The 18,793-nt window shown below is 41.2% G+C and overlaps 1 protein-coding gene across 7 annotated transcripts in view; it reads left to right on the top strand.

Annotated features, from left to right (window-relative positions):
* ST3GAL6 (ST3 beta-galactoside alpha-2,3-sialyltransferase 6) overlaps positions 1-18,793 on the top strand; it is a 58,302-nt gene that overhangs the window by 10,107 nt on the left and 29,402 nt on the right. For 3 of the 7 annotated variants that reach the window (XM_027653402.1, XM_027653405.1, XM_027653404.1), the window contains exons 2-7: positions 9,400-9,466; positions 10,172-10,271; positions 11,040-11,108; positions 12,396-12,473; positions 14,565-14,668; positions 15,990-16,053. In XM_027653402.1, the coding sequence (XP_027509203.1) occupies positions 10,183-10,271; positions 11,040-11,108; positions 12,396-12,473; positions 14,565-14,668; positions 15,990-16,053 (404 nt within the window). In that variant the 5' untranslated portion in view covers positions 9,400-9,466; positions 10,172-10,182. Of the gene's footprint in view, positions 1-7,693; positions 8,336-9,399; positions 9,467-10,171; positions 10,272-11,039; positions 11,109-12,395; positions 12,474-14,564; positions 14,669-15,989; positions 16,054-18,793 lie in introns of those variants that run through there. The other 4 variants (XM_027653406.1, XM_027653407.1, XM_027653408.1 and 1 more) reach the window with 4 other exon arrangements.

The following is an 18,793-nucleotide window of genomic DNA, read 5'->3' as shown; positions in this document are numbered from 1 at the left end:
AAAGGCAACAAAAAAACCACAACAGAATATTATTCCCTCTGCACTTGAGAGCCCTAATTTTGTTCATGAGTAGGTTTTAAGTTTTTTGGTGTGCTTTCCTCTTTTTTTCCCTTTTGGTTGTTGTTTTTTTTGGGTTGTTGTTGAGTTTGTTTTTTTTTTTTTTCTGTGATTTATTTTAGTCTGGTGTTGAGATTTTTCTTTATTTTCCCTGAACTGACGGGTAGATTTGGTTTTGTAATTCCTAGCCATTTTTGTGAGAGCTGAGGTTAAATCACTAGCTCCAAATCAGCCAGAACTGGGTGTTTTAGATATCCTACACATTGTTAGAAGACAAAGAGTGTGCCTTGTTTTAGAGGTAAACTTAATGCTGTTGTGAATGTGCACATATTAAATACAGATCAAAATCATGGTTCTGGAGGAAGAACCTGAACCGGATATGGTTTGTAACTGAACTGTTTTGAAACCTGACTAATTTGCCTATTTCCAGCCATTTCTCCTTCTACTTTTTTCTGTCTTTTTTTCTCTGGGAAACCTAAGAAGGATTGCTTGTTTGACCTCAAACCTCTGACTCTGCAGGCACTCACGGACAAAGAACAGTGCTTGTGAATGAGTAACTGATGTTGTACTGGGATGCATATCTTTGTATTAATTTTCTGTTTTTTCAAGCATTGTGTAGTATGTCCGTGGTCTTTGTTGTTTTAAAAGGAGGTGGAGAATCAAAACAATTCAAAACCATGATGCTCTTTTCCTGCAAGTTGACAGAACCCTTTTCAGTTGTGCAAGTCAAAGTACAAGAAGGAAATGACCTGAACTCTGACCCCCAGAACATGTTGCATGGCTTGTTTATATTCCAGTCTTTCTGGAAGAAGAGTTCTTTCAGAGAGAAGGGAGAGGGGAAACAGACTGAGAAGGAACAGTGTTGTCACCACAGCATGCAGGAGGAGCTGTGTGGATTTATAGCACTCATTTTCTGTTTCTTTGTTCTATTATGTATTATACTGACACCTATGATGTGTAGTGTATAAATAGCAGTCCATCTTAGGCTGGCTAAAGCTTTAAAGGTTAATCTGTGAGAGTACAAGAGAGCAGGGAAAAAAATCTAGTAGCTAAGGTTGTGTTACTGAATTTTGAATTTGTGCAGGTTTTTTATATTTTTTTTTTAAAGGTGTAGTTAGAGCTGTACGTGTTGTTTGTGTTTGGGCATGGAGGAAGCAGAGCTATCTGTGCTAAACTCATACCTGCTTTTGACTTTGCATGCACAGGTTAGCTTTTGACCAAACCCAAAATAGTTGTTTGTGTACTGCACTGCATCTCCATGGCCGCTGGCTGTGACAGGAACTGCTGATCTGAGTTCATGTGCATGGGAGGAAGAAAGAGGAAAAGAAGTGAAATGTGTTAGGGGAGGGCTGTATAGGGGCAGGACAAGGGAAAGCATATGGAAATGTCTGTTCCCAACTTCTGTTCACTTTTACATAAATTGACCACTTCCTTCTAGTCCTCATCTCTATGCACAAAAGCAGGCAAGAAGCTGACAGTGTGAACTTGATCTTACTCCTGATCATAATTACAGGCAAGGTTTCTGGAAATCTGTGATACTTAGAAAGCACCAGCTAGATGAGAATCGAGTAGTTATTGTTGTTCTTCCCCTCAAAGCCATGAGTTGGATTTGGATCTACTCAGGGCTGACTTTTAAGCTTAAGTTAGCAGTGTTTAACTGTGCTACAAAAAGTGTGTCTGTTGTTGGAATGAGCCCTAAGCCATTTTGGAATGGTAGATAATGTTTTCTGTCTTGGATGGAAAAAATGATTAAAACCAACACTCACCAGCTGAAAAATATCAATCCAGCTATCTCTTTTGTGCTTGCAGTTTTAATTGTGTGTGTGCACCATGCAGTGGAGCCTTGAGCTGGTGCCAGGGATCCACACTGCACTGTGATAACCAGCCAAAATACTGGCTTGGATCTCAAGGGTGGCATAGCAACCCTGTGATAGCCCCAAGCTGGAGGTGAGGTGTTCTGCCTCTCAGCAGGGCTGAATAACTCTGCTTCAGACATTTGCACTGAACACTGCTCCTATTTGAGGGCCATTTCAGTGATGCCTAATGCCCGTGCCCCCTTGTATTTTGCTCATCAGGGTTTTCTGGCAGGCTGCACTGGCTGGTGGCTTTGTACTTGTGTTTTTCATCTGTGGAGCTAGTATTTCTTGTCAGTGTAAGTGACATTAAATTTTGCACTGGTAGGCCCAGAAGCCTTATCTCTGTGAGACAATGCACGTAATTGATTGTGGTACCTCGGAGGACAGGATCACAGCAGGTTTTTTGCAGCCAAATGTGGGACTGTTTCAGTAAGCTTTAAAAAGCCTGTGGTAACCTGACCTGGGCTTGTACACATGCCTTTTTGCTATCCAAGAAACAGTCTGAGTGCATGGAGCCTCTCTTTCTCTCTGGGCTTACAATTTCTTTCTGTTTCTGCCCCTACTGTGGGGCACATGTGAAAGCTTCTGGCTCCTTGGGCAGAGAGAGGGAAGAGGAGTGAAAAAGGAAGGAACGCACCACTGAACAGATGATACCTTCTTTCTATCTAGTGCAGTTAGAACAAGGGAGTCTAAGCATGGTGATGAGACTGTAAGTCAAGACCTGCAGGCTTTCTGTAGCTTTTGCCAACCTCTCTGTATTGAGCCTTCTTGAAAGGCTACAAAGTCCTGTTCTTTCAGATCTTGTCTGAAATGTTGATGGCCTTAGGTTTGGCTAGAACAACCCCCCATATCTGATCTCTTGCATTTAAAGGTGGCAATGGGAATGAGGCGAGAGTGTGGGGCTGAAGATAAGGTTTGCAGGGGTGTAGGTGCTGTGTTGCAAGTTACGCTGTGAACTGTACTTGTTCCTGAGCCTTTCTGCAGCCTTTGGGAAGGGAGCTCACCTTCCTCTGTCACCACATGTGCTGTCTAGGTAAATAGGATTGCAGGGGGTGAAAGTACAATAAATTTAATTAGACTTGAATTCTTTATCAGTATCTTTTAGCTGAAGTATATGTCTATGTGGGGAGTTTCTGAGGATATAAATAGGTCTGCAGTCACACAAGAGGAAAAGTGATGCAGAGATCTTGAAGACTTTGTGCAGAAGCAAACTGAAATGGTGATCATCAATGAAAAATACTGATTAAGTTGCTTTTTCTTTTTACTTGAGCCAGTGAACAGTTATGTGCTGATGAGCAAAATACTGTTGTCGATTCTTGAAAGGCAAAAAAGGAATAAAAGAATTATGGATTTTTCACAATGTAATAAATGTACTGCTGTATCTTGTGGTACAGAATATGTTGCAGCAGGATGAAGAAGGGAAGAGAGACAAGCATTTAGGCCCTAAAACCAATCTATTGCAATCTGTCTTGAATTACTGTGCAGCTGCACAAGAGGTCAGAGATGGACACAGCTCCAGTATGTGTCTCTCTCCAATAGGTTATAGTGTCAACAGAGGCTACATTTCCAGCTGTAGGAGCTGATGAACAAAGACTAAGTCTATTAAACATTACTACTACTGTGATGCCAAATCTACTGGACATCATTACTTGCTGTTGAGTACTTGGAAAAAAGATTATCTTACAGTTTCTTTTCAGGTCTGCAGTAGTTGGATAAAGGAGAAATGATAGGGGAAACACTGGAAACCTTCCTTAAAAAGGAGAAGCTATGTTTGGAGAAAGACTGTCTTTTTCTTCAGTTACCTGGTACTGTTGAAGTAAAATGCTCTTGAAGAGGAAGAAGGCTTCAGTTTTCACAGTCAGCAAACTGTTCTTCCACTGCTTATCCCCACATTGTTGAAAGAGATTAGGACAGAAAGAGCCTGAAAACATCTTACCTTCCAGTGCAGGAAAGACAACTTTGTCTGCAGTTCAAAATGTGTGTGGTGTAATGGTGGAAATCCCCAATGACATTTTGACACAGTAAAACCTTGAGGTTTTTGGTGTCATAGTTTGTGCAGACTTTCAGAAACAGGACTAACTGCTTTGGTTTGGTGTGCGGCAGGACAGGTTAGCAAGAATCTTTTCCAGTTAAGATGATTTAGACTTACAACTTCAAAACCAAGTCTGTTGTTGGAGAGTTAGAAATGCAGTTTTAATCCTGAGCCACTTTGCTAGGATAACCCAATGTATCTCTTTTAAACAATATTTCCGAGGACGTTTGTTTCTTAATAAAATCAGAAAGAGTATTGGAAACCATGAGAATTTCAGGTGCATGTGAGGGAAGGCAGTAGACTGAGTCAGCCACTTCAGTGCCTTTAAAACTCTACAGCAGTGCTGTAGAATCAATGAACCATGCACACACATAGAGCAAGAACTGAACTAGAAGACTGAATGATGAGTAGTGGTTAGATTTGGCAGAAGAAATATGTGCCATAATGTGCTCATGTTTTGACAGCTTAACCTGAAAAAGATGATGATGTGAGAAAACTCCTTCTTCAGTTGTCCTTTTGCTGCATAGTTGTTTCACCAGGCATGTGCTGCACCCTGACCAAAAGGAAGCAGTGCTGCAGATGGTGATCATAGAATCATAGAATAGATTGGGTTGGAAAAGACCTCCAAGATCATCAAGTCCAACCTCTGGTCCAACTCCAATTACTATATCATGGCACTAAGGGCCACATGCAATCTCTTTTTAAAAACCTCCAGGATGGTGAATCCACCACCTCTCTGGGTAGGCCGTTCCAATGCCTGATAACCCTCTCTGTAAAGAATTTCTTCCTAACATCTAACCTAAACCTCCCCTGGCAGAGCTTGAGCCCATGTCCCCTTGTCCTATTGTTGGTTGCCTGGGAGAAGAGACCAACCCCCACCTGGCTATAACCTCCCTTCAGGTAGTTGAAGAGAGTGATGAGGTCGCCTCTAAGCCTTCTCTTCTCCAGACTGAACAACCCAGTTAGTGATCACAAGCAAAACCACAAAATACTGACTACATCTTAAGAATCCCAATGTTTCTTTTAAAATTTTTATTAGGATTTTATGTTCTTTTTCTGCTGTCGCTTTAAATTTCAAGGTCTGCTTAAGGCACATTTTCAAGCTCACTTCCTCCCCCACAATACAAGGCTTAGGAATTTGAGGTCTGAGTGAGCTGACATTTTCAGGCTGTCAGTTAATTACAGTTGCAAGAAGTTACCTAGTCTTGTGACAGTTCAAGATTGTTTTAAGATGAGTAGTATTTAATTTAGTAGTAACCACTTTTTAGTTAAATATTATTAACTCTTTGCTTTAGTAGTAGTCAAAGGTACTTTACAAAATACATAGGACAAATGGAAAAGCCTACTGCATTATGTTATTAACAACCTAATTTTTAAGGAATAAAGCAAAAGGAATAATAAAAATTATGGAAAAAAAGGTGATTATAGTGTGGTCGTTTGATTCCCCAGTCCAACAGCTGTAGATTCCTATGGGGTTATTTTATTCTGTGGCATGGCTGCATCAATAGCGTGTGTAAGTTGGAAGATAAACAGAGGCTCTGAGATAGTGGCTCATACCATATTCCACCAACACTGTACCAGAATAAAGATGCAGCTCTGACAAGGATGTGGGTTCCCCACTTCCACCAGGGGAAGAAAATATTAGCCTTGGGTCTTATATAGCTAATTGCTCATATACCCAAATCAGTCTTTCTGGTGGGTTGATGGGAGCTGAGGCAGATCTGTCTCTCAGTAGGAGATACAGGCTGATCTCTGAGGTCTCTTAATACTATAACAAAGTCAGTCTTGTCTAATTCTGTAATTGTAGCTCTGCTTTGGGAGAAGTAGGAAACAGAGCCACAGAAGTTATCTTAGATTCTTACTAAAAAATGCCCATCAGTCTTTTGCAACATGCATCCCATTGCTTGCTTGCTTTCAGAAAACTGACCAGCTAATACCGTGATCATCAGGCTGTTGTGCTCCTTGCTCCTTCCATTGAGGAGGTCACTGTAGGCTTTTTAGAAGGAGGAAGGAACTGAATAGTTGAGTTTCAGCTTTGTCCTCCTTGTTTTGCTTAATCCTGATTGACGTTGACCTAAGGGCACCATGACCTCTGACATTTGGGTTGATGGGCTTAAATCAACATGCCGACTGTTGTATTGACATAAATAAATTGGAAGGGATTGTTGTTTTACATCCGAACTGTGTCTTCTCAAATTGCCTGTTCTCTTGCGTCTCTAACTGTGGGAATTCTCTAGTGCAGTATCTGCATTGTAGGAATATGTTTTCCTTTGGTTAACTTTCTGTAACACTCAGCTGTTTTAAAATAGGAAGGGAAAGCTGGAAAATTCTGTCACCATTAAAAATACACACAGAATAATTTCTTCTGTAAACAAGGCAATGGTTTTGTTTACTAAACCAGATTAAGAAAGTCTTCACTAAGAAGATCGCCTTTCTTGACTACAGAACTCTCTCTTCAAACAGGGAATGAAGCCAGGCACCGGGGGATGGGATGGTGAGGAGACACTTGTATAATTAAAGACCGTTTTATCTTTCTAACAACTGAGTTAGGTGCTCTTAATGATGGGTTGTTTGGAGCTGGGGTGGACCCATTATCATGTGTGTGCTGGGCTGAGTGTCCTACATAAGACACTGAAGGTTGTTACAGATCCCTTGTGATTCTTTGAAAGAATGCTGCTGACTTATGTTCTCTTATTTCAATGATTTTTTTCTTTCTAGGCTGTACTCACAGCTTTATAAATATTTCAAGTGGAACAGTTTTCCCCCCTCTGTGGATAATACTGTTACAAATAATATTTTTGTTTTGAAAAGACTCTTCATGGGCACCTTTGTCTTGTCTTTTCTCTGTTTTGCAGCTTGGTCTGACTCTTCAGCAAGTTTCTTTCTTACACTGAAGTCACCAAAATGAGCAATTTAATCAGTTGTTCATTTAGCAACTTTATCTGAAGAGCTACTTTGTTATATTCTGTTTAACTGAGGTTTGCGTTGATTGAATTAGGGAGTAAAAAGTAAACAGTTGATTTTCACTTTAGTGGGATGTTTTGGCAAACCTTTGCAAAGCAGGAGGTGGTAAAGATACTGACAGTGAAAGGAAAAAAACTAAAGTGCAGTAAATAATAGAATCACATGGGTTTGGAAAGATCTTTAAGATCAGGGAGTCCAAACATTAGCCCAGCACTGCCACATCTACCTGTCAGCCATGTTCCTAAGGGCCACATCTACATGACTTTTAAATACCTCCAGAGCTGGTGACTCAGCCACTTCCCTGGGTAGCCTGTTCCAATAATTAACAACTCTTGCAGTGAAAATATTTTTCCTAATATCCAATCTAAACCTCCTCTGGCACAACTCAGGGCCATTTCCTATTAGCCTTTGACTTGTTGCCTGGGAGAAGAGACAGACTCCCATCTCACCACACCCCCCCATTGAAATGGTTGGGGAGAGCAATAAGGTCCCCACTGAACCTCTTCTCCAAACTCTTCAGCAACTTTGCCTTTCTCTGGATGTGCTCTGGCACCTCAGTGTCTTTATTCTCCTTCCAAAACTGAACATAGAATTCAAGATGTGGCCTCACCAGTGCTGAGTACAGAGGGACAGTCGCTTCCCTTGTCCTGCTGGCCACACTGTTTGTGATCCAAGACAGGATAATACTGGTCGTCTTGGCCCCCTGAGCACACTGATGACTCGTGTTCAGCTGCTGTCAAACAGCACCCCCAGGGCCTTTTCCATCAGGCAGTTGTCCAGCAACTGCCCCAAGCCTGTAGCACTGCATGGGAGTTGTGAGCCAAGGACAGGACCTGACACTTGGCCCTATTGAACCTTATAGCATTGGTCTTGGCCCATCCTTTTGATCTGTCCAGATGTTTCTGCAGAGCCCTCCTATCCTCCAGCACATCAACACTCCCACCCAACTCTGTGTTGTCTGCAGAGTGACAGTGCACCCTATCTCCTTGTCCAGACCATTTCTTGCTTTTAAAGATATTAGACAGGACTGGTCCTAACACTGAGCCCTGGGGAACCCCACTAGTGACTGGCTGCCAGTTGGATGTAACTCCGCCACCTCTACTTGGGCTTGGCCAGCCAGCCAGCTTTTAATCCAGTGGAGAGCACACCCATCTGAGCCATGAACAGCCAGTTTCTCTAAGAGAGTGCTGTAGGAAATGATGTCTAAGCTTTACAAAGGTCTAGGTAGACAGCATACACAGCCTTTCCCTCATCCTTCATGCAGGACACTCTGTTATACAAGGAGATCAGGTTGGTCAAGCAGGACCTGCCTTTCCTAAACCTGTGCAGGCTGGGCTTGATCCCTCGGTTGTCCTGTACATGCTGTGTGATGGCACTCAGGATTATGAGCCAATTGCTGTTAATGACACTTGACTGAACCCAATAGGTGAGTTTTCTTGTAATGTTATTGCACTTTTAGGGAATGATTCTTACAGAATTATTGCTAAAACAAAGAGATTGTGCTAAAAGTTGAAAGTGACTGTCAAGACAAATTTGCAGTGACCCTTCAAGAAGCATCAAGGGAGTTGGAGCTGAAGGGAAGCAATGCTAATTCCCAAGGAGGCCTGAAAGGTTGAAGTTGCAACAGCTGCAACCTGTGAGTATTTTGTCTAGAACAGAGTAGGATAGCCTGGAGAACATACTTAAGCTTGCTAGATTCTGCCTTGTTTGTTGCATGGCTTTGTTACTGATATCTCTGACTCTACTGCTAAAGCCTGGTGAAGAATATGGGTGATAAAAGAATAAAGAAGTGGTGGGTTCTTACACTCAAGTAAATGTAACAAATAGTTCCCTGTCAGGTATTTCCTCAGGTACTGCCACGAGTGGCAGTAATTTACTTTTCAGTGTCTAATAACAAAAAAGCTCTCCAGCAGTTTCTTGGCCTTTCAGGTGGGATATCAAGACATTACTAGCATACAGCATATTGCTATAAATCATTTGAACTATATCCACCTTTAGTTTTATTGCCTTGGGGCTGTTTAAAATAGCAGCAATTCTAAATACTCTAAGAAGCAAAATAGAGTTAAAAAGAAGAAAAATTAAAAAAAAAGTCAAAAGAATGAACCATAAAGGCAGGTGTTTTGCTCTGGAAAATGCAGCAGTATGTTTGGATATGACTTATTTTACTGGACAGCTGTTTGTTATGTTCCCTTTAAAATGCAGATAGGTAGGTAGGTGTATATGCATTGTGTGGTTTGAACCTGCTTACTGTGAATGGGGAAGGAGTGAAAACAGTGCAAGGCCGTAGCTGTCAAGTAAATTTCCCTGGTAACTTGTGCCCAGAATGGCTATTTTGGACTTTCATGAGATTGACCAACAACAGTTCATTCATAGCTTCTGAAAAGGCAGCTCACTGTCTAGATGTGAGCAATACAGAACTTGATTTCCCCTCAGTATGTCTTGCCAGATGCATGCATTTCTGATATTTCTCTGTTGTTGTTTTTTTACCAGACTGTGCAATGAGGTGCAAGCTCTGTTTGAGAAATGAACACTTTTGCTGATATTTTTCCATGACTTAGTAAGTTTAACTGATGAGATCCTAACTTTTCTTCCTCACTTAGCAATGTTTGAAAATAACATTTTTCTGTCACTTGAGCAGTGAAGTTTGGCCTATGTCAGGAGCTGGAGGCTGTACAGGCATAAGCAAGTAGCTTCAGTGCAATTTTAAATGTCAAAACTGGACTTGAAGAACATTCAGTCATCCTAAAAAAGCCAGTAGAAATTTGGGGCAGCTCATACCCTGTTCTGTTTCATCAGCCTATCTGCCTCCTGGAGAGTGCCAGTGCTTGTTTAGCTGTGTAATTATGGAAACTGATAGCATGTGGCACAAGAAGGGGGAGAAGCGTAGGTGCCTATAAAGGCCAGCTGCTGACCCAGGAGTCTAGTTTGGTTGGGCTGCTAGTGAACAGAAAAGAGTTTCTACTCTTGACATGCTTCTGGAAGAGCCCATCTTCCTCCTGTGTCTTCAGCGAGAACCTGGAGGGAACCCCTCTCAGAGCTTCTGTGCACCGTGGCCACATGTGGTAGGTGCAAAGCAGCATTCAGCTCCTGTCTATGGTGTGTCAGAAGTCAAAGTGAAGTGATCTCCAGTCAGATCTGTGGTGGTGGAGAATGGCTGTAATAATAATACCTTCCTTTTGTAGTTTTCCAGATGCTTTAGAAAAGTTCATGTAATAGCTTATCTTGGGTTTAAATTTCTTGGTTTGTTTTTTTTGTGTTTCAGGTCTGCCAGTCATGAAACGAATTCTTCTGTTTTTTATCCTGGCTGCTGCTGTTATGTATGGTATACTGCATGGAAATCTGTGGAGAAATAACCTCTACTGGTATGGTGATGTTTTGTTCAGACACCTCATGGCTGTATGAGAGATGTGGCTGTGAGTTGCTGTGTTGCTCTTTAACTGTTTACCAGTGATCAACAGAAGTCATTACTACTGTCTCTGTGTGTTTGTTCTGTGCCTGGGTTTTTTTTGTACTGTAAGGGAATCAATATGATCATTCTGTCCCGTCTCCCCTTGTGTCACTTTTAAACCTAGTAATCAATTTGAGCCTGATTGTATGGAGAGGTCAGGACCTCATAAATAGGGAGCCCCTCTGAGGTTCTTGAAAACAGGTGTTCAGGTGAGGAGATACCTTATCTCTGTGTGTCATGTGTCCATATCTCCCTGTACCCCACGCGTGTTTAGTGTTAGTTTGTTCTTTAAGTGTCTGATAAGTGATGTGGGAGAGGCCTTCTCCGCTCATGGGAATAACTGCAGGTGAGGTGGGCACCTTTTGCAGAGCTGAAATTTGTTGAGGCCCAGTGGCAGCCCTTGTGGGCAGTGAGCCTTCACTGTCTCCAGGCTCACGGAACAAGTGGCTTGGGACCTAAAATTCAGGGCACTTATTTGAAGAAGTCAGGTTTCCACTGGCATTTACACAGCTGTGACCAGGACTGACCAGAGTGTTATGAAGGTAATAGTGATAGCTTTTAAAAGTAGTGATTGATGTACCTCCTTTTATCTTGTTTATAGCATACAGTTGATACAAATAGCTTTCTATTGTGGTTTCTGTTCACAGCAAACCACACTGTTATGAAATTTCCCTTTTTACAGGATTAGCTTTTATGGACAGACTTCCTCTGTGGGGGCTTCTCCTTCCTGTGAGACTAGTGGAGTTACCCAGTAAGTTCAGCAGTTGAGTATTTTTGTGGGTTTTATTTTTGGTTGGTTTTTGGGCAGGTGGGAGGGATTGAGGCTGAAATCTGTAGCCTTTGTCCATAGGCTCCCTGTTCAGTTGGTTATTGTACAACTGTGTCTGGTGGCTGTTTCTGTTATGAGCACAATGGTAACATGTCTGTCAGAAAGAAATTTGTCTTACCTCATGTTTCCAGTGTTTGTTTAATATTAATGGCCACTTCCAATGACTGTCTGTAACAAACAGTGAACTGTTGGAAGGACATCGGTTTACACTTTCCAAATTTTTGCAGTTCTGAATTATACCTGAATAAAATCAGCAGAGCTAAGAGGGCAACTTTTGTGCTTAAAATGTATTAAATCAGAGGTGTGTTTTACTTGCGACGTGCAAGTGCCTGTATAAGCAGATCTTGTGCTAGTGAATTCCTGCAGTTAGCTTTGTGAGACTAATGAGCACCTATGTTAAAGCTTAAAAGCAGTCATCTGTTCTCTCTGAAGCCATGCTGCAAAATGCCATCTGTGAGGCTGATGCTGGGAAGCAGCAAGGTGGCGAGAGCTGATAGATTTCACAGGGTGCTTTCTCAGTGTCAGTATTCACATGACAACTTGAGGTTACCAAAAGCAACTAACCTTAATGGTCTGTTTGGCTTATGGTTCTAAAGTGGTGGTTTCATCCTTCTGTTCTTAATGAAGCCCAGATGCACACGTTGCTCACATTGAACTTTACCTTCTCTTCTGGGTTTCATATTTGTGATTAATTGGGCTAAATCACCAAGGCGGGAATGTGCTTAGGTGTGTAAATCTTAGCCTTCTTGTGAGAGGAATGACTTATCCCCAAAGAATCTCATTTTCCTTAAAGTACCCTATGTAGTGCTGTCTGTTTCCCTCTCCAAACAAGACTCCATCTCTTCTCTGAGGAGCGCTGGGGATGCCATCTTGTATGGCTGCAGGGGTGATTCAGCCTGTGTGTCTTGCTTCTCTGGAGGTGGGCCTGAGTTCTCTGCTCTGGTTATGCCTGCTTTGATACTTGCTGAGCAAGGGAGGTTACAGACCCTTTGTAACAGCACTGTGAGATAAAAGCCTTTACTAGTAAAAGTAGTTGTGCTGCAATGAGAAAGTTCCGTCTTTACAACACAGGCAGAGGGAGTCATGAAAATTTGGTGTGACATTAGCTCGGTAATCAGCTTTTACTACTTTAGTTTGTCCAAGTTTCCCTACCTTGTTTCTGCAACCCATTCCTGTTCTTACTATTTCTTTGAAATTCTTCTTTTGCAGGCTGCCACCTACAGCTGTGGAGAGAAGGAGCGCGCTGGACACTTGTCTCCTGAAACCAGCATTTGAATCTTTACTGGGGTGAGTCTTCTGTGGGAACTGGGGGGGGGAAGGAAAGGCTGTGCTGATTGGGCTATTTACATGTTTTGGAGCAAACACTGAGTAATGTCCTGAGAAAGCTTGGTAAGATGTTTAGACCAAGGCCTGGCTGAAGAAGTCTTAAAGCTCTGCACAAAGACACCATGGCTTTTCTTTTTCCCCTGGTACTTTTTGTGTACAAGAAAATGTGTCTGTCACGAGTACCGTTGTTTCTTTTTAAAGAACACGGAAGGGTGTAAAATTTGTCCTACCCAAAGCAGACTTGTAGTCTGTGAGTTTTGGTTAGCTCCTGGTCCAGGGAGGTGATCCGAGTTCCCCTTGCCCATGGATTTGTACCCAGGCTGTCTAATGTGTTGGGCACAGCAGAATAACTGGTGCTCAGCAAGGGTGCAGGAATGAACTCAGAGGTGCACAGCGAGAAGCTAGACACAGAACTAGGGCAAAGTCTTTGGTACATTTCTGTAGCTCCTTTACTGAGACAATTTGCATGAGCTGAAGATCTGTTCTGTGCACTTTGGTAATAGCCTGGGGAGGTTGAAAGGATTTTTAACCTTGCAGAATTATTTGTTGGAAAGGAACCAGAGCTAGAAGAGCTAGAATTAAGAATCTCTTTGCAGTAGGTAAATCATTTATTATGTCTAAGGTTACCAGCTGCTTCTGAACAGTAAGGCAAGTTACTAAATTTAGTATGAGTGTTTAGTGCATCATGTCTCGAAGTTAGTTGGTCTTGCTTAGTTAACCTCTGGCCCAGTTCTTGGTGTGTGGGCTGTGGTGTTTTGTAGTTTGGGTTTTTTTTCCTCTTTATTGTTAGTATCTTCTGAATATGTAGATTGTAAAGAAGAAGAAGAAAATACTTGGTTTGTGAAACTGAGAGTGAAGGTTTTCTTAACAACTGTTAATGTTCTTCATAGAAAAACAAGTCTGTGGTGGGTGGGGGTTTTTATGATTAGCACTAGGTTTTCTCATGACTGTATATTTCTGTGTTAACATTTTAATGTAAGACCTAGTGTGCAGGATCACTACAAAGTCAACCAGTACAGTAAGTGTGTGCTTAGTTAATTCAAAGGTGAAGCCAAGGGCATGGTAGCATGTGACATTTGTGTCTACTGTTCATTCATTTGCCTAGACTAGGCAGATAAGGTAATAAGAGTCACTTCCCTGCTATGAGATATTCCTTGTCTGTGGTTCCTGTCTTTTGAAGAAAGAAGTGACCCATTATTTTTATCTTGATGCTTATAAGGCATCATGCCATCGTGTTCTGGTTTGTGGGAAGAATGTGCTTTTGAGGCAAACGTCCTTGTGATCCCCTCGTGTCATGCTTCTCATCCCAGGGTAGCCCTGCCATGTGTGCCCTGGGCTCCTTTCACATATGTGGTTAAACCAGAAGATGCACTGCAGGACCGTGCCTGATGTGCTGCAGCTGCTAAGGAGTGTTCAGTCCATGGGACCGTATCAGAATTAGTCCAGAATAAAAAATACTTAATATGCATGTAATGTGGACATGAGAACTCCATACTTTTTTGTTATATGGATATACCCATGTTGCCTCAAACTACTTATTAATGTCAACACGGCCATTGTTTGGAATGGGAGTGCATCTCAAATCAGGAGATGGTATTTTCAAGTTAAAACACCTTGTTTCAAATCCCATTCTTACTTATTAAATTGCCATATACAATACTAACTCTTAATTTTCCTTGCTTGCCTCTGTTATGTACTTTTCAAACTGAAGTTACTCATTGTCTTCCTGGGGTTATATATTCTCTTGAATATATGGTCTCATGGTGTGCTTTCAGTCACACAATTTTGATGACGATTTTAGTGACTGTATATAACTTCCACTAGCAGACAAATCTTTTTATCTCTTTATGCATATTTTCTAAGATCTTCCTCTTTTCTGTCATCTGCTTGCTTTCCCTGTGTTCATGAATTTCCTTCTTTTAAAAATGGATGCTGGTAATAGGATAAAAATTACAATAGTAGGATAAAGAAAGCTTTTTACGAAGCAATTGCATGAATTATTTGCTTATGCAGATGCATCATGTGGATTTTTGAAACTTCTTTCTTTTTCAGTGTTGACAAAATATACCCATTCCTGTGTGCTAATGATTTTATCAGGGTGGCAGAGTTCCAAGGGAGCGATAAGTTTGAACTACCTTATGGAATAAAGAGAGCAGGTTAGTGTTTCCCATGTACCTTGTTTTTAAACAGAAATTCGTAAAAGTCTTGTAAGCCCCCCAAATCTGGTCCTGGTCTTTCCTGTTCACTGATGCCAATTCTTTTGGGGGTGCCTAGCAGTGACTTAATGATTTCGTTTAGTCCCTCTGACCTGACACCTTTCTGTTTCTAACAAAAAACCACGGTGTTGGGGTTGCCCCCTCTCAGCTCCAAAAAGGTGGGAGTGAGGAAGAGTGGACCTTATTCAGCTTCCTTTTGTTTGTATGTGGGCTGGAGTGCTAAAGATATTTAGCTAGTGATTTGTTAGGTCAGATATTAACTGGGTCAGTGTGATGGGCTTCATTCAACACCTCTAAGATGACTGGGATTTAGTGTCCTACTGAGGCAGAAGTCCTCAGGTTGGGGTAGTTACATCAGTGAAATTTTCCTTTTACTGTCCTGGTTTTGGCTGGAATAGAGTTAATAGTCTTCTTAGTACGTGGTACAGCGCTGTGTTTTGGATTCAGCATGAGAATAGTGTTGCTAGCACGTGGATGTTTTACTTGTTGCTAAGTAGTGCTTACCCTAAGTCAAGGACTTTTCAGTTTCCCATGCTCTGCCAGCGAACAGGTGCACAAGAAGTCTCAAGTTTTTAACACTGAATAGTGCACCTTCCAGGTACCCTGCGGGTCCCAGCTTTAGATTCTTGATTTGGCCTTCATCAGCGTAACAGGGGTGGTGCAATTTTTCCCACACCTCTGGGTTTGCAGCGCGGAAAAGCACATTTGGGAAAGAGTTGAGGCTTCCTCTCAGAGGCAAATTGAATGTCCATCAGGAGCCTGCCCACCGAGGGAGGGCTGGGAAGATGCCTCTGCCCAGCTTTGCCAGTGAGCACAGGCTGGTTTGATGTTGTCTCCCACGATAGGTAATGCTTTTACTGTCCCTGCGTGTATGACCCCTCTTGGGTCAGGGCTGCTTCTGTTTCATCTGAAGGTGGGTGGAAGAAAAAAAAAAGTCAGTGAGGATGTAGGTCTTGGAAATTCTTCCAATTCTTACTTACTGTAACTAGGATTTATTTTTTATACAAATCCCATGATATTTTCCAACAGGGAAGTACGGGGGTAGGATGAACTAAGAGAGGAGCTCTGATAAACCTGAATTTCTTTGGCATCATTGACTGACCTGTGGCCCTAAATTCCAAGTATTCTTATGTTGAGTTTTTTATGCACAGTGAATGTAAAACTGATAGGTATGAAAATGCTGTAGTCAGGGTGACATGCTTATTTTTGTATCGACAAATACTGAATGTTTTCATTAATCTTCTTTATATTTGCCTTCTAGAGCAATTTTTTCGTTTAGCCCTTTCAAGACTGGAGAGCTGTGGACTTTCCAATGAAGATGACAAGTGAGTTCATTTATTTGATACTGTTTCTGTTAATTGCATTTTTTATATTTGGTACTTACCTGAAAAGGAATGTCAGTGGTGTTATCCTGAAATTGCCCAAGTTAACCAAGATACAGATCAGACCGACTGTGTAACCGACTCCGAGATTTAAATAAGCTTCGCTTTACACACATAGCACCAGCATTCAAGAATAGTTTTTCTGTGAAGGAGTTTAGAGATTTCTTTTTGTAAGTGTGTTAGGAATTTGCTGGCTGAATGTGGTCCCATCTTCCTTAGTATCTTTTTATTCTTGAAAGCTGAGTGTGACCTCCGCTTTCAAAGTCGTTATTTGCGTAACATGGACACTGTTTGAGATAAGCAGATGCAAACCAATGGCTGCTTCTGTGTAAAAGAAATCTTATGCATATCCCTGTGCCTCTGCATCCTCTGGCTGCTGCACACCCTTCTTTGTACATGTGCTCAGCTTCCTTCCCTTGTGAATGAGAGAGACATAGGCAGACAGGAAAGGCTGTTCCTGAGTTTTTGGAGTAACGAGGGTGTGGCATGGAGCAGACCGTGCCTTAGATAACTTGCTTCCCATGGATTAGATTGCCTTGATTAAACCTCTTGTTAGAAGCCGCTTCTGCTAGGATTTTTTGTTTGGTTTTGGAGGAGCTTTCTGTGTGTGTGTGTGTCTTGTTGGGGTTTTTTTTTGTTTTGGTTTTGGTTGGGGTATTTTTGGAGGTAGTGTAGTAGTGTTGGCAAGTAGACTAAAATCCTGTGTTTACAAAGTGATGCAAATGACTCATTAGATTTGCAATCTAGCAAACTGGCTGACAACCTGCCAAATATGTTAATACACAGACTTCTTAATAGAGCTGAATGCAAATAAGGCTGAAGTTGGCTGTACTTGGTTTTGGTCTTTTTAATTCAAATCATACAAGATTGCTGCTTCAAGCCAAACATCAAGATCACATTTTAATGTAGCATGGGTGGAATATGTTCACACCTAAGAACTGGTTTTAGTAACCATTTTTTCTTTGCCTACTGTACTCCATCCTTTCACCATGTTTAGTATCTGGTTCTAGGATGTTCAGGTTTATTCTTAAGAAAAGGGAAAAAAAAAGGTGACTCCCCCTATTTACTATCAGGAGAGTGATAGTTGGGGAAATTTATACAGAACTGACTGAAAAAGCTTGTCTTTTGTCTGAAGTTTGAAGGAGAGTGCCAGATGTTGTATTAGAAATTTTCTGAAGTCATAAGTTCAACTCTGTAATTGTTCAGGCTGTAAAGCAGAGATGCTTCCAGTACAGCATAGTACTTTTTTAAATGTATTTCTCCTGTAGATGAGAAGCAAGGTAATTGGTATTTATCCTTTGATGGTTCTGGGAAATATGCTTCATTTTATTAAAAATAATGTAGTTCAGTGGTACTGAAGCAAAATGAGAGGTATTACTATTTAATAGGCAGTAGGATAAGCAAATCAAGTGCACAGTGAGTTCATACTTTGTATTCTTTCCAGATCCATCAGGTTTTGTGTGTAGCACTCTTAGGGCATGAGTCACTGTAGTAGGGAAGAGCTTTTATGTATACATTTCACTGAGATGCAATTGCTTTTAAAAGTGAAACGTTTTGGGAATTAATCCTGACAACATTCTGCAGTAATACAGAGTTATTAGGCTGTTGCCTAATTCAGCCTTCTTGTCAGAACACAACCCAAATTTCCCTTTAAAAATTTTTGTAGCCAGGGTGGGGGAATCTGCTATAAACTGTTTTAACAAATACTAGGCTGTATGAGCACTAAATCTGTGGCTGTATTTGTGTACAACTTACATAAAACTGTATATAATGAACTACAAAGGATTTTTTTCCCAAATAGTACTGTTTTCCAAACTTAGGTCGAGTTCTCACTGTGTAAAGGTGTAGTTCTCCAAAACTGTTTGGAAATGAACAGTGTCACTGACTCCAGTTCAGTTGTGACTTCAGTTCCTCTCTGGGTACTCTCAGGACTCTAAGCTCAATAGTTATTACAAATGCATTTGCACAATCCTCAGTCAACAAAATGTGACCTCTGCATCCTCCTTTCACCAAATAACCTCAAAGGAAATAATTTGCATTCCTCAACTGACTATAAGGGGGGGGGGTGTTAAAGGATCTGAGGTTGAGATCTTTTTCTTTTTCCACAGAAACAGTATTTCAGTGGAATGTGGATGATGCAAGCCTTTTGACTTTTAAAGGCTACATTTCCATTTAGCAGTATTTTTCTTTTATAGACTAGGAACATGTTCCTTTTAGCACTTTACCATATAAACAAAATATGTAAACTAACACGTGGCCTTGAGGTTGAGGCTCTTGTACACCACATGAATAGGGTAGTGGTTTGAGTGACTGGTGCATGTAGACATTGGAGATCAGTTGCCATGCTGTTTGCATCAGGATCCATTTATACTCTTAAACAGATCTCTAACACCTAAAGGCAATCCCTTAGTTACTCAGACTTTTGCTATAGCTATTTTTACAGCCAAGGTCTTACTATTTTTCATGAATATTGTCATGAATGTTGTGCTGGTGGTTGTAAGTTGAACCTCCAGACACTTCAGTCTGTTATATTTCACTCGTAGCACACCTGATGTTGTTTAAGGACATCTGAATTTATTTCTCTTCTTGTCTATTTATTGCCTTGGAGAAAGGGTGAGTGTTTGGGGGTTTTTAAGTTGAAAACATTATGAAAAAGGAAACTTGTAAAAAGTGGGGTTGGCAA

Source organism: Corapipo altera, unplaced genomic scaffold (assembly GCF_003945725.1).
Source record: "Corapipo altera isolate COAL_440 unplaced genomic scaffold, ASM394572v1 61, whole genome shotgun sequence".
Taxonomy (NCBI): domain Eukaryota; kingdom Metazoa; phylum Chordata; class Aves; order Passeriformes; family Pipridae; genus Corapipo; species Corapipo altera.
The sequence above is the reverse complement of the archived record's forward strand: the minus strand, read 5'-3'. Positions and strand labels throughout refer to the sequence as shown.